The sequence below is a fragment of the Corylus avellana genome, chromosome 6 (genome assembly GCF_965113065.1).
Source record: "Corylus avellana chromosome 6, dhCorAvel1.hap1.2, whole genome shotgun sequence".
Lineage (NCBI taxonomy): Eukaryota > Viridiplantae > Streptophyta > Magnoliopsida > Fagales > Betulaceae > Corylus > Corylus avellana.
Window position 1 is genome coordinate 7,742,994 of NC_142495.1, and position 14,375 is coordinate 7,757,368.

General features: G+C 34.5%; 1 protein-coding gene across 1 annotated transcript; it reads right to left on the reverse strand.

Moving 5' to 3' along the window:
- Nucleotides 1-7,968: 7,968 nt before the first annotated feature.
- On the reverse strand, nucleotides 7,969-14,089 carry LOC132187518 (Insulinase (Peptidase family M16) protein). The gene is made up of 13 exons (XM_059601857.2): nucleotides 13,919-14,089; nucleotides 12,905-13,144; nucleotides 12,482-12,778; nucleotides 11,681-11,848; nucleotides 11,340-11,507; nucleotides 11,119-11,199; nucleotides 10,875-10,941; nucleotides 10,217-10,314; nucleotides 9,324-9,396; nucleotides 9,140-9,210; nucleotides 8,916-8,965; nucleotides 8,427-8,539; nucleotides 7,969-8,347 (listed from the first exon to the last, which is right to left on the reverse strand). The coding sequence occupies exons 1-13, from the start codon at nucleotides 13,955-13,957 to the stop codon at nucleotides 8,295-8,297; spliced, it is 1,518 nt and encodes a 505-aa protein (XP_059457840.2). The 5' UTR covers nucleotides 13,958-14,089; the 3' UTR covers nucleotides 7,969-8,294.
- Nucleotides 14,090-14,375: the final 286 nt, after the last annotated feature.

The following is a 14,375-nucleotide window of genomic DNA, read 5'->3' on the forward strand; positions in this document are numbered from 1 at the left end:
TTTATTTTATTTTTTCTAGTAAAAAGTGGTTAGTACTTATTAGAGTTACTAACCGCGGAGGCAATTATTGGATTTTATTAACAGCCTAGGTGGTTACGGTTAGCGATTTTAGCTAATAATCGCTAACCGTAACCGCATTTTCACCTCTACTAACAACTAGTAAACGTTCGAATTTCTTTAATATCGCACCTAAAATGGCTAACTCGGTTGAACAAGCTTCTCTTGAGACTTCTACCGAGGCTCTCGGATTTTTGTATAGGGTTGTGATGCATCAACTCAGTCAACAGAAACTAGTCATACTCAACTTTTATTTTCCAAAATTCGATGCGCAAGTGCGAAGTGCAAAGTGCTCCTCATAGCGTCCAAAGCCCAATGCCCTTACACGAGTCAAGTGACACGGCCGGCTTTGTTGTTGCTAAGGGACTAGCTATCTTTTCCACCGCTCAATTTATTATTATGCGAGGATAATTTCTTATAAAAAAAGTTGACATCGTTGTAGAGCCAATGTGGGGACAAACTTTTATGCTACAGTTCAAATACTTATGCTACAGTTTTGGTTGCATATAAAACTTTTAGATATAAAAATAGATTTAATAATTATTTCAAATACTTAAAATAATTAATTTTTATTTATTTATTTTAAAATAATCTACCAATCCCTCACTATTTCAAATAATTTTGACTTGCTATAATAAAAATTGTGTGCATTTTGAAGACCAAATCATGTTATTTATGTTATATAGATAGACCACTTCATGTTATATCCATATAATATATAACTTCAAAGTTGTCAATTATTGATTTCTATTATGTAGACCACATCATATTGTTTCCATTCAATATCGTCAAGAGTTAATAATGATATCCTTTCAAACTTGATAAATGATGGTATGTTTTAGAATCAATAAGGCCAACGAAGTAATTTAAAAAATTATTAAAAAAAAAAAAAAAAGGAGGCCAACGAAGCGTTCAAGTTTTTTTTTTTTTTTTTTTTTTGACATATCCACACAAGAGATGGGAGAGAGATTCGAATTAGTGACTTTCTCTTCATTAGACGTAATCCTAGCCGATTAACCTACCTCTTAGGAACGAAATGGTAACAATTTTCATTACACAAAAATATCATCAAATAGAGATTCACGGACACACAAAGCCATAACAATGCACCGAAGCATTAATGTCCTCATGCTATATATATATCCACAATAACATATTAACAATATTGGCGTAATTGAAGAAAAAGAAAGCCATGACTTTTCGATTTCCTAACTTTTATATGATTATCATCTACTTCATCTTCATCATTCTTACATATGCAAGTAAGTGGTTTTATAAATTCTTCACATAAAAAAGTGGTTTTATAATTAGATAAATTCTTCACATAAAGTGGTTTTATAATTTTATAATTTATAAAGTGGTTTTATAAATTCCTCACATAAATACTAGGCTTCAACCCTAGCTAGGGCTAGGGTTGAAGCCTAATATTTTTATTATGTGTTCTTGAGACTATTTGTTGTTCTTCATAGATAAAAATACTAGGCTTCAACCCTAGCCCTAGCTAGAGATTTAGCCACTCATAACTACGAAATTATATTTCATAATCAAAGTACTAAACATTAAACCTAAAAAAATTAAAAGACAAGAAATTAACAATAACAAAACCAGTGGCCATTCTCTTCGGTCCCTTAAATAATCATTATGGGTGTAAATCTGGTTGGTCAATTTTAAAAATCAAAGCCGGTTATCTAGACCGGTAATTGGGTCTTTAAAAAATTGGATATTTTGGGCATATTTTGAGTATTTTACCTTCTTTTTGAGCCTAATTTAGCTCTTTTTAGCCATTTTTAAAAACAATTATAATTTTTTTTGCCCATTAAAACCTTCTTAGTCTAAAACAACAGAACCTAAAGTTGGGGTTTTTCCTTTAAAATCTCAAACCAAGCTTAAAACAATGGAAGCGCACACAAATCACACACGCTTACAAGGCTAGAACAAGGATTCTCACCTCATGAGGACTTGATCTCCCAAAAATGACCACAAAGTCTCCTCTCTCTCTCTCTCTCTCTCTCTCTATGTCTAGAGTTAACCATCATGTATGCATGCCTTGGACGTATTCAAATCGCAAATTGACCGACACTAATCGATCACTCAAGACCAAAAATTGGCCGTCAAGGGTCATATCATGCCTATTTTTCCTCATTTTTCATGTTAACCCTTGTTTCTTATTAACCCTTAAGTCATAATTAAAAATTTCTAGGCCCTAGTTTAGACCTGGGTATTGCAACGAACATGGAGCAAACTCTAAGGGGGGCTGGACTGGGTAGTGGTGGTGGCAATGGGAATTAGGATCCTCTTCAGTTCACTTGAACAGGAGAATATCTGATTAATTATATTCGAGGAGTATTTTTGTTCCCTCAAAAAGTGAAAGGACAAAAATACCCATCAAATATAACTAATTATATATTTTCCAGTTTAAATGAATTATAGAGGATCCAATTCCTGGCGATGGGCTTGCACGGAGTTGCTTGTGTTGGTAGAGAGGTCACCGGTTCATTAGCTCGGGTGTTTTGACAGTGTTGAAGGTGTACATCAAAATGGCGTCGTTTGTACTATGGGCTTGGACATGTAGTGTTTTTAGGAAGTAATATTATGTGGGGTTTGATTGGTTGGCTACTTAGAACCATAGAGGATGAGGAAATCTAAAATTTATGATCGGGCTCCCAAAAGATGAATTTGATTTAAGTTGACTTGGGGCCTTATTGCAATTTTATAAAAATTACCTGTGAAGTTACACCAAAATAAATACTTGTTTATAAGATTTTCAATTATCTCCTTTTTTTTTTTCTTTTTTTTTTTTTTAAGAATTCAATTATCTCCTTGGCCCTTAGGTGATCGCTTGCTTGAAGGGGCAGAGTAAATATTGAATCGCTTTCTTCCAGTTAATGCTTGATAATGGACTATAACCTTTTAATAATCCTAAGGCAATCCAAATTCAAAAGGCTCCCTTTCTCTTCTTTGGCTTTTTTTTTTTTTTTTTTTTTTTTTGGCATGCAAACAAATTACTAATAAGTAAAAATATATTGGAAGGTTCATTCAAGTTGTTTGACAAAGCCACAAATGTGAGGAAACGTCCATTTATACATGACTCTTGCGCATGCTTGTTAGTTAATAATGATTCATGTCCATTTATATATATCATGAATCATGTTACTTCCCTTCAACATCTTCAAGAATTGTTTATAATTTTCTGAAGCTTAATTTGTAAGTGATGATGTTGTTGATTCAATATTCAATAAGTTAACGAGGTGTTTGCTTCTTCGTTTAGTACCACTTCAAGATCAATGGATGATTTATTACTAATTAAATAAAGCAACGTATGCTATAAATACTCTTAATTTATATGTCATATAGCATTACCATAATTGAGAGAGGATCCGGCTTACATGCAAAAGCTATGGCTCTCAAATTCGCCATCTTTTATATCATGCTCTTTATCTTCATTTTTATTCTTACAAATGAAAGTAAGTAGTTGTTTATATTCTTTACACATAATTATCTTGATGAGTAATGCTATATTTCACAACCATTTACTATATTCATGTCATTCCGACTGATATGAAGGATTTTAAGTGCCTTACATTTTTTTTAAACCATAAAAAACACTTCATGTCAGCGAGTGTTACATGAGTATGAAGAGTAGCATTATTGTATGAGTAATGTTACATACTATATTTTTATCTCACAACTATCCCACAATGTTGACGTGACAATCTCAACCAGCCATTTGTTCAATTCTTTCTTTTCTTTTCTTTTTTCTTTTTTCTTTTTTTGTTTTAAAAAAGAAAAAAAGAAATCTAACAGGAGGTTAAGGATAAAAATGTAGTATGTAGCATTACTCTTACTTTATCTCGATATAGTGTAACTTCATATGCTAAGGAGAAATGTTACACTTCACACCAATTTATCACATTCATGTTACACTGTCTGATGTTACGTGTTTTAAGTAACTTAAACTTTTATTTTTTTAGTAGTTGACATTGTAATTAAGCTACTTAAAACATACAACGTCATCAATAAATGTAACATGAGTATGATAAATTGATATAAGGAATAGCATTATTCTATGCTGTTAGATCATACGTACTATCGGTGGCATATTATACTATTAGCTTTAATTTATGTATATATGAAGCAATTACTATATATATATATATATATATATATATATATATCGAATTTAAGGTAGTCGATTTGATCTATTTTCTAATTTTCAATATTGGTGCCTTCAAATGTTAGCATGCGCAGCCCAATGTATGCGGCGAAGTGAAATACTGACTTTACCGTGCGTAGATTCATGGTGGTGCGACCGCATATAGGGCTGGCAATTTTGACACGACCCGCGAACCCGACACGAAGTTAACATGTATTAGGTTTGGGCTTATCGGGTTCGGGTCTTAATCGGGTAGACACGATTAAATTCGTGTCTGGCGGGTCGACCCATCGGGTTCATGGGTCGACCCGCTATACACGTTTAATAAATGGGTCGGCGGGTCTGGCGGGTCAATTGGGTCTGGCATGTCAATCGGGTCTGGCGGGTCTTGGGTGACCCGCCAGACCCATTAATTTTTTTTTTTTAAAAAAAAAAAAACCTATGTCTAAGTTCTAACTAAGTTAATCCTAATACTTACCGACTCACTCACGGCTTCATTTCACTCTTCACTTCACGACTTCACAGTCTTCACTTCACTGGCCTATTCCTTGTTTTTCCATTACTTTTTCTATGTGGGTCTATATATTAAAACATTATCTTTTAAATCATTATTTATATATTAAAACATTCTCTTTTAAAACGTTTTATTCTTCTTGGATGGTTAAGATAAATTTGACTAGTCATTTAGCCTAAGAGATCCCTTTATTAAATTATTTTTTCCAATTTTGATTAAGAGCCTTTTTAAAAAAAATTTTAAAAAAAAAAAAAAAAAAAAAAAAAAAAAAAACGAGTCGGGTCGGGTCGTGTTACCTGTTTAGCGCACAAGTCGTGTCGGGTCGTGTCTACTCGATATGACCCGGTTATGCTAAACGGGTTAAGGGGGTCGTGTCGGGTTACCCGGATATTTTTCGTGTTATAATCGTGTCAAACCCGCTAACCCGTTTAGCTAAATGGGTCGTGTTCGTGTTTCGGGTAATCGGATCGCGGGTCTTAACGGATCCTAATCGAGTCTACCCGATTACCCGTTTTGCCAACCCTAACCGCATATGCGTTCTTAATGAATACGCAGAATTAGGATCCTGCCCGTGGTTGGATGGGATTCCTACGTGTATGTGTCACTTCAAGAGCTGTTGAGAGCTGGCAATTTAGACAGACAAGAATCAAGAATTCAAGATGTTCTTTCAAGATACTTGTCTGTTGCTTCTTATGTACTACAAGTTTTTGGATAAATAAAGAATTATCATTTCCAAAAACTTGGCTAATTATGGGGCTTTAATTTCCATATGTATATCGTTTTTTTTTTTTTTTTTTTTGAAAGTATGTATATCGATGTATTGGCATATATGTTGCCACTTTTCAGTAAAAGATGAAGATAAAATAAAGAATTAGGAAAAACTTTATAAAATTCTCCTAAATTTCTACTTGTTTTGAAATTATTTTTCTAATATTCAAAAACTCTTAATTTAGAGTATTCAACTTTTAATTTTTTGCAATGTCTCCCTCCGTTAGAATATTTCGTTAAATCTTATCAAAATTTTTAAAATACCTTTGTTTTTTTCATATAAAAAAAATTAAAAATTGCAAAAATTCAGAGGTTAGTATTTTTACAAATTTAGTTAAATCCTGAATCTTTGCAGTTTTTTATTAAAAAAAAAAAAAGAAAGCGTATTTTGAAAAAATTGACAAAATTTAACGAAAAATCTTAACGGATGAGAACATTGCAAAAAATTGAAAATTTGATACCATAAATAGAGATTTTTTGAACATTAAGGAGATAATGTCAGAACACGTGAAAGCTTAATCGAGTTTTGTAAAGTTTCTCCAAAGCATTATCATTTCCTAGATTCGACCTCCATGAAAGACATCATATGGATGAGCCAACTTCCAGCTTTGCATCATTTTCTTCATCTTTATCATTCTAACCATATTGTTTCTTTCAACATATTTTGGTCTCTATGATGTCTTCGGATGATAGCGGGTGAGGAAGGGAGTTTGGGCTGCAATTAGAGATTCATGCGTGTATGTTTTATAAGGGTTGAAACCCAAGAATATGAAGATACATGATGATTATTAATTTACTAAGTATATGATTTACTTCAATTCAGATCATTTATAAGATAATTAAGATGTCCCGGTCAATGGCCCTCTACCCTAATAGTTTTCGCTTCTTCAAGAAGGAAGAGATATAGTTTGGCAACAACCTAAAAGTTAGCCGCACTCCCATGATGGAGAGGTTAATAAGGTTGATCTCTATAGATCTCTTCATATAGTTTTCCATTGAGAAAAGTTGTTTTAACGTCCATTTGGTATAGTTTCAAATCCATATAAGCAACAAAGGCCAGAATCAAGCAAATTGAGGCAAACCACCAACCTCAGTGACAGGATTGATGCTATACACCACCTCCAACATGGGCCTCAACTCTCAAGTCCACCACCACGAACCTCGGTGACATTTTCATGCACAATTAGAGCATGTTTGTGATTATGTTTGAGAAATCTAAAAGTATTTTTAACACTCAAAATGTTAGTTTAAAAAAAAATGCTCGATTGGTAAATACATTAAAAGGGCTTTTAAGTGTTCAAAAAACCTAAAAAAAAAATGACAAAAACACACTTTTGACAAGAGTTTAAAAATGAAGTTTTTGCTCAAAAGCTCTTTTTTGACTTAAAAACTCTATTTTTTAAATACAATTTTAAACAAGCTCTTAGACTTCTAAGGCCAACAATCAAATATCAGCCCAAGCTCCTCCTCATCCATAGCATTGATGCTGATGGAAGCTAGTAATGGAGCAACTTCAGCCTTGTTTGGTAGCCATTTTGAAAACACTTTCTTAATTTTAAAATTTAAAACATACTTTTTTAATAATTTAAAATATAAAACACTATTTAGAAAACTTCACTCATTCTTATGACAATATTTTGAAACATGCTTAATTGCTTAATTTTTCAGCTTTAGTGAATTGCTGCTTGAAAAAGATTTAAAAAAATAAAAATAAAAAGTTTATAAAGTAGCCGCACAGCCACCTCTAATGGAAGAGAGCTGGTCGTGCAACCACAATTGTCAAACAAAGGTAATCGCACAACCACCCTCAACAAGTCAGACGTGGCCACACAGCCACCACAACAGGTTAAAAGTGGCCACACAACCACCACTCTCCTCTTAAAGTGGGCAAAAGGGCACTCTTCTTTTAGAATTTTTATTTTTTTATGTATAATTAAAGTCATCTTTACACTTAATTGTGCTTTCTCAAAATAAACATGTTAAAAAATACAACCAAACAATTTTCTTTAGTAAAGCCCACAATATTTTCTCAAATGTGAATCCACATAAACCTCACATTTATATCATATCAAAACACTTAAATAAATAATTAAAAATAAAAAAATAAAAAAAAAAAAAAACTTTTCAAAAGTACCATCAAAGGATACCTTTACCCTTCATCTCACACCCATCCCTCACTTACATGCCCAATCTGATCATTCCAAGCCTTCCAGGCCTTGTGAGTAAGGACAACTCGAGAGGGGAAAGGGCGGGGGGGGGGGGGGGGGGGGGGGAAAGGAAATCAACTCGAGAAATTGGGGTAACATGTGAACCATATTCTGAAATTTCCTTCATCCCTTTATGTCGAACGGAAAATGTCTAAAAAAACATCTTCTATTCATCAATATATTCCGATCACATCAAACACCTAAAAACGTTTCACTTTGAAACAAATATCAACTTGAATCTTTGTTTAATAATAATTTGCTGCCTTGAATAAATCGATGAAATAAACCCAACCTATAGCATAACACATACTTTTGGACAACTCTAATTTTCTGATGACATCAAACCTCGGAGCTCTGAAGTATGGTTTCTCTTGTTTGAATTTGTAAAACCCTAATTTGATATAATTTATTACATAACTAGTTATCTTGTTTGCATTATAGGCACGAACAACAAACAATGATGCCGCATGTTATTATTATGTCATAAACAACAACATGCTGAAATGACATTAACTTGAAGTGTTACATTGTAACATTCACCAAAAATCTCTTCTTCAAACCTTTATTCAAAAAGTGCTTGAAATGAAGAGGGAACTCACTTTGCTTGAAACTTGCTGCAAACGGATCCGTAGCTGGGGACATTAATAACTGCACAAAAGGGAAACTTTCTTATTAACCAATGCCAGAAAAACGAGATCAGATAATTTTAGACAGAATAAAAGATTACCATCCCCATATGATGCCATTGTTAGAGGTGAGGAAATGATCTTCTGTGAAATGTTAGTAATATCCTTCAAAGTGATTTCTTCGACAGCCTTTAAGAAATGCTCCACAGGCAACCTGCAAAGGTCAAAAACCCTACTATAAAGACTAATTCTACAATCATTTTGAGATGGCAAGATCACCAATATAGCACAGAGAATGGCTGTATTTTGCTCTTTGGAAACAACTATCGCTATTGTTCAGAATGCCACTAGAAATATGGTAATATTTTAAAAATGCAAAACTTTAAAGACGCATCCTGTTTCCTTCATTTGTCTTTACACTGTTGCAACATTTATTTCCCCCAAAAAAAATTACATGATGTAATACTAGCTATGATTTTAAGTTTTCTTAATATTTCACATGCTTCTTATATCCTGAAAGCATAGATATGAAAAGAAAGAAGAATATAAAGGGAAACTGTTTGTGCATGAATGCATAGAGAATGACATACCTCTTTCCATAAGTCAAAATCTGCCTACCTATATCCTCTGAGACAATCATCTGCACAGCACAACAATCATGAGCCCGTAAAAAACAAACAAGCACCAAACAACGCAATCAACGAAAAGAAAAAACTTGAGCATAAGAGAAGCACATGAATAATGCAGACAGAATGCCACGACATAACATCAATCACCAACAGAAATTATATATATATATTGAGGAAGAGAGTACCCTAGATTCCAGATTCATCAGGACAGCAGATTTTGTGGCCTCTTTGGCACGATTAAGCTGCAACTCAGTGACTGCCACATAGGCAGAAAAAGAGAAGATAGAAAATCAAAGACAATATAAAGGACTCAGTATCAGGAATCTCACTAAGATACCACACAGGATGAGACTGTGATGCAAATCAAACCTTGTCCAGGTGTTGCAATTGAGATTAATTCTTCTGCTGCTATATCAACTACTTTTGACGCAAATTCAGGGCCCTATGTCAACAAATCGAAGACCCTCAAGCTTAGTAAAGAAAACTAAATGGTGACAATAAGAAGTTTACAGACCTAGTCCAAAAGAAATTAAATCATGACAGCAAGTCTAGACAGTATCCAAACTTTGTCTTAGAATTCAGAAGATACAAAGAATTAAATACTATATAACACATTATCTAGCCAAACAGAAAGGAAAAAGTAAATTTTGCACATAGCCCATCCATATGAATAATTTATGTAATATAAAAAATAAAAAAGACGTCTTGCATTTATAGCATAATGACATTTTCTTTTTCATTATAACCCATTTATACGAGTGTGCCTTGCAAAAGTAGACTAATAAAATATTTTGGGAATTATTAAGTTATTCCCAATCAGCAAATTATCAACAAATTTTCATTCCATTAGTATGTATTAATAAAAGCCATCCTCTTGCACAAGGCTACATTCTACTAAAATTCTTTAAAACCAGCTTGTATCTTTAGATTTTTCCTAGCCACCCTTTCATAAAATTCATGTTAAGAGCATAATATGGACAACCAGTAGACAAGAATCATTTCTAACATCCTCAAGCAAAATCCCCCACCAACACTATTTAAGGACCTTAAATTAAGATAAATAATCAGATGGCCATCAAAGCCAACTTCATTAGATAACTTTAGCTTATCTTACGTCACTATTATTGACATTTGGTGATTGATGTTTGGAAATTGTCCTATAGATACAGAAGCACGCCCACATGCACAGACCCCTACACTGATTGTATATATCCAACAAATATGTATCACAATTACGGGAAATTTAGTAGTTTGTGCCTTACAGTGCTAGCATAAATGCCAAACAATCCAGTTTCATTGAAGATGTTGTTGAATGCAGAAAAGGATTGGATCTGCTGGTACTCATTCAAGACATGGAGATCTGTGTTCAAAGACACAAAGTTTAGATGCCAGAAAATTTGTGACTATATTCACATAAAAAACTGGTTAAAGTCAGCAAGGAACGAAGAGTTAAACAGAAAGATGGCCAGAACAAGGAAAAACAATAATAAAATAAAGGGAAAAATGCAAAATTAGACCACTTGGTTGATTTACAGTATTGAAATGAACTCAGAGGTTCTTGAGATATGCCAAAAAAATAATTTAGTCCCCACAGATAAATGCCGTCCATTAATTTAACAAATTTCGTTAGTGTGACATTGACTTAAATAGGACAAGTGTCAACTTTATTGCCTTTAACGTTTCACACTATCAGAATCTGTTAAGTCTGTGAATGGAATTTGATTGTAGGGACTAAATTGTTTTTTTGACATAACTCATGGACCTTTGAGTTTATTTTGATACCACATGGAGTTAATTGCAAATCAAGTAAATCATAGGGATTGATTTTGCATTTTTTCCTAAAATAAATAGAAGCAACGACAACCAAAATAAAACCAGATATAAAGCTAAATTAACCCAGAAGAGCTTGGTAAAACTTACATAGCCGAGAGTGCATCCCTTTTCCAGGGCCCCCTGCAGAGAACGAACCACCTCCTCCCATAAGCATCTGCAGAACTCATAGTTGTTAATTCACAGCCATTTAACAATGACATTTCTATTGGGATGGAGGTAAGGGGACTCAGGTTATGATGTAAAATGACAAGCCAGTTATCCTATAGCATTTCAAACACTGGAACATAAGGAGAAAAGATGATCCCAAACACAATGTCATTAAGATGCTCACCTGAAGAACAGTCACAAGAACAGCTTCTTTCTCTTTACGCCAGCCGCCAGGAACTTCAAAAGCAAGAGCAATATGTGTGTTCTGGTCTTGCAAGGAGTCAATGAGATAAGTAACAACCCAATAAACAGAAACTTATTTTTTTAGGTGGGTAATCAACCCATGAAGAGATATGGTAAGACAAAAGAGGGGAGAAAGGAGAGGGGATGATTACTGATACACACCCCTGTATCAGCTTGACGACGATATTCCCCTCCAACGTATACAGATTTTGGCTCTTCAGAAGGGCGTGTGCTCGGTAAGTCAGAGAGAAGTGGTTCTGCAACGGACAGAAGCTCCTCATGCTCAACCCCAGATGCTGCAAGAACCATCCGAGGAGCAGTATAATTCTCCTGAAATAATGGCATCAAACACCATTCAGTAAGCATAAGCATAAATATAGAAAGAAGATAAAAGATAAAGAAAAATAGTCAAAACAATATAAAGTCAACCAAGAATTGTCAAAATTCTATATTCGATGATAAATAAGTGCACATGCACTATTCAGAGAGTATCTTGGTCTTACAGCAACAAATTCCTTCAAAAGTGTACTATCCAATCTGTTCAGCGAAGCTTCAGGAGCCAAAAGAGGATTTGCCAATGCACCAGAATAGCCGGCAGACAGAATGGCCTCCAATAGTAACCCTTGAGGGTTGTTAGAAAGTTCTCCGAGCTCTGCTTTCACCTTTTGCAGCTGCATCAAGATATAGTGTACTAAGATCAGAACATTTGGTGTACTCAACTATTAGGAAAATAGACAAGAGGATTGGCTACGATCAATGGACACTGAAACTACATAGGGTATCACATATTTAAGCTCCAAATCTAGACACGTATCTGTGTTTCTGATCTATCATGTGAATGTTTGAAAAAATGTACATAACTTCAGAACAAAGCTGACAGTAAAAAGAGCGCAATAAAGAATGTCTTCACATAATCTTTTAATCAATAGGATTTACCATCTCAAGTGTCCAAACTGGTTTCAAGCAATCACAAAAGTAATTATGCAACAATATGCCACTTGGGCAATACTAGCATATATACAACATAAAATGGAAAAGGAAAATCCTGAAAGGAAACACAAAAAATAGAGGCCCTTATATGTTACATTTTATTTATTTTTTATCACTGGTAATAGAGGCTAAGGAAGTGGCATACCCCTCTCCAACCCTCAAAATGCCATCCTTCCCCTACAGGTATAAAAGGGAGATGTACCACTAGGCCACAAAGGCTAGTACACACTGTGGGTTCTTTATACTAATATTTTTATACTCATATATGTCCAATGACCAATATGACTGAATAATGAGTACATAACAAATATTACCTCTTCATTGAGTTCCCAATCCAAGAAGGCAGGGTTCCTCACAGAGTCAACAAGCAATTCCACCATTTGAGGAACATAAGTTTTCAGAGCATCAAAAGTGTACCCCATTTGCTCCCGACTGGCTGAGGCTCCTATGTTACCACCAATTGCTTCCACTTCTCTCACGATGCGCAAGTGGCTCCGGTTTGTTGTGCTCTTGAAGGCCATCCGCTCTAGCAAATGTGAAGCCCCAAATGACTCTGGTGTCTCATAAATGGAACCACAATCCAGATACAACCCTATGGATGCTGCAGGATTCTGTTTAAGACCAACCAGCCAAACCTTGATCAGGATTACAAACAATGAAAACACCAAGTGCTGAACTTTAAAACTAGGATGGAGTAAAATCATGGAATACAAAAGTTGCAACACTTTGTTCCGTACCGCTGACGTTTCCGATGCAATTTTGACACCATTAGGTAGAGTTGTAATTTTAGTTTTACTTGGTTCAACATAATCAGGTAGTGGAGGAGGGAGGGTAACGCCTGCAAGTGGGATCTCCAGAGGAGGTAGAGTACTAGTCCGTTCCCCTGTCAACCAGCTAAAGAAACCCCCTGATGATGGTTTTGCAGCAACTGCACTTGATGTCGCAAACCTGGTGGCCCCCAAAGTTCCCACACGACCCTACTCAAGCAGTTTCGTTAGCAGGATGACACATTACTAATTAGTAAGCCATAAATGTAGAATACCAGGCACCAAAGAATTTTCTACCAGTAAATTTCCTATTTTGATAGATGATAAAACAAAACTTGTTGGATTAAATATACAAAGTATTTCAATTTTGAATTTTAAAACTTTTCTACGTTATTAAGACTCAAAAACTCATGTGGAAAAAGAAAACACTTGAGCTGAATGGTTTTGCTCACAAAAATCCCTGAAAACAAGAAATCAACATGGAAAGTGAGGCCCGCAATTTCATTTCCTTTCTATCCCTTTCTTTTCCAGAAACCAAACAGAGAGTAAATGAACATTGTAACACATTTTTCTTTTTAATCCCTCAAAGACAATACAATCCTATAGCTTCGCAGCCTACACAAAACAAAACCAAATCGCTTACTATGCTCTCCATCCAATATAAAAACATTAACTAAAAGAACATAAATCATATCCAATCACCAAAACAATCATAATCTCAATAACCCAACACACCAAAATCAGATCTAACCGAGAAAAAGTCGACGTATTAAAAAATAAAAATATATATATATATATATATATATAGTTTATCAATCTTCTTACTTCATGACGTTCTAGTCTAGGTTCATGTGACTAGGATTCAGAAGCTGTATCAGTGATTCAGTATTACCATTAACCTTTTTTCCCCTCCGACATTTTCTAGGGAACCAAACGGAAAGTTAGGGTTTTGAGAGGGGACAGAGATTGGCAGTGGATACTGACCTTGAGAGACCTGAGACGTGAAGCTGCGGTTCGGTACATGGTGTGGTTGCTTCCTCTTAAAGCCCTACAAACCTTTGGAGGTCGCAGTCTCTGTCTCCTTCTTTTGAGGTTTCTGAGAAAACTGGCCTGGCAATGGAAATAGTAGTCGCGCTCTACAAAGGGTTTAGTTGAAGTGTTTTTTTTTTTTTTTTTTTTTTTTTTTTGTGGTGTTATGCTTTTTTCATTTATTTTCTGTTCTTTAGTATTTTTCGTTTTTCTTTCTAGTTTTTGGTCCATTTTTTAGTGCTTTATTTTGCTAACTAGGCCTTTTAATTTGTAATTATGCTGCATTTAAAAAAAATAGGTGGCATCAATTTTATTACTTCAATTGACACTATGTAGGAAGAAGACCGAAGGGTTAAATACCTTATTCCCCATAGGTTTAATTTATTTATTTTTTGTCCTCTAGAGTTTACTT

Excerpts from the sequence above, each read along its gene's own strand:
- LOC132187518 (XM_059601857.2), bottom strand. The coding sequence starts at position 13,957 with ATGTACCGAACCGCAGCTTCACGTCTCAGGTCTCTCAAG. Across the intron at positions 11,849-12,481 it reads ATTGGGAACTCAATGAAGAG|CTGCAAAAGGTGAAAGCAGA; the intron begins GTAATATTTGTT and ends ATCTTGATGCAG. Across the intron at positions 11,200-11,339 it reads GTCGTCAAGCTGATACAGGG|AACACACATATTGCTCTTGC; the intron begins GTGTGTATCAGT and ends TTGCAAGACCAG.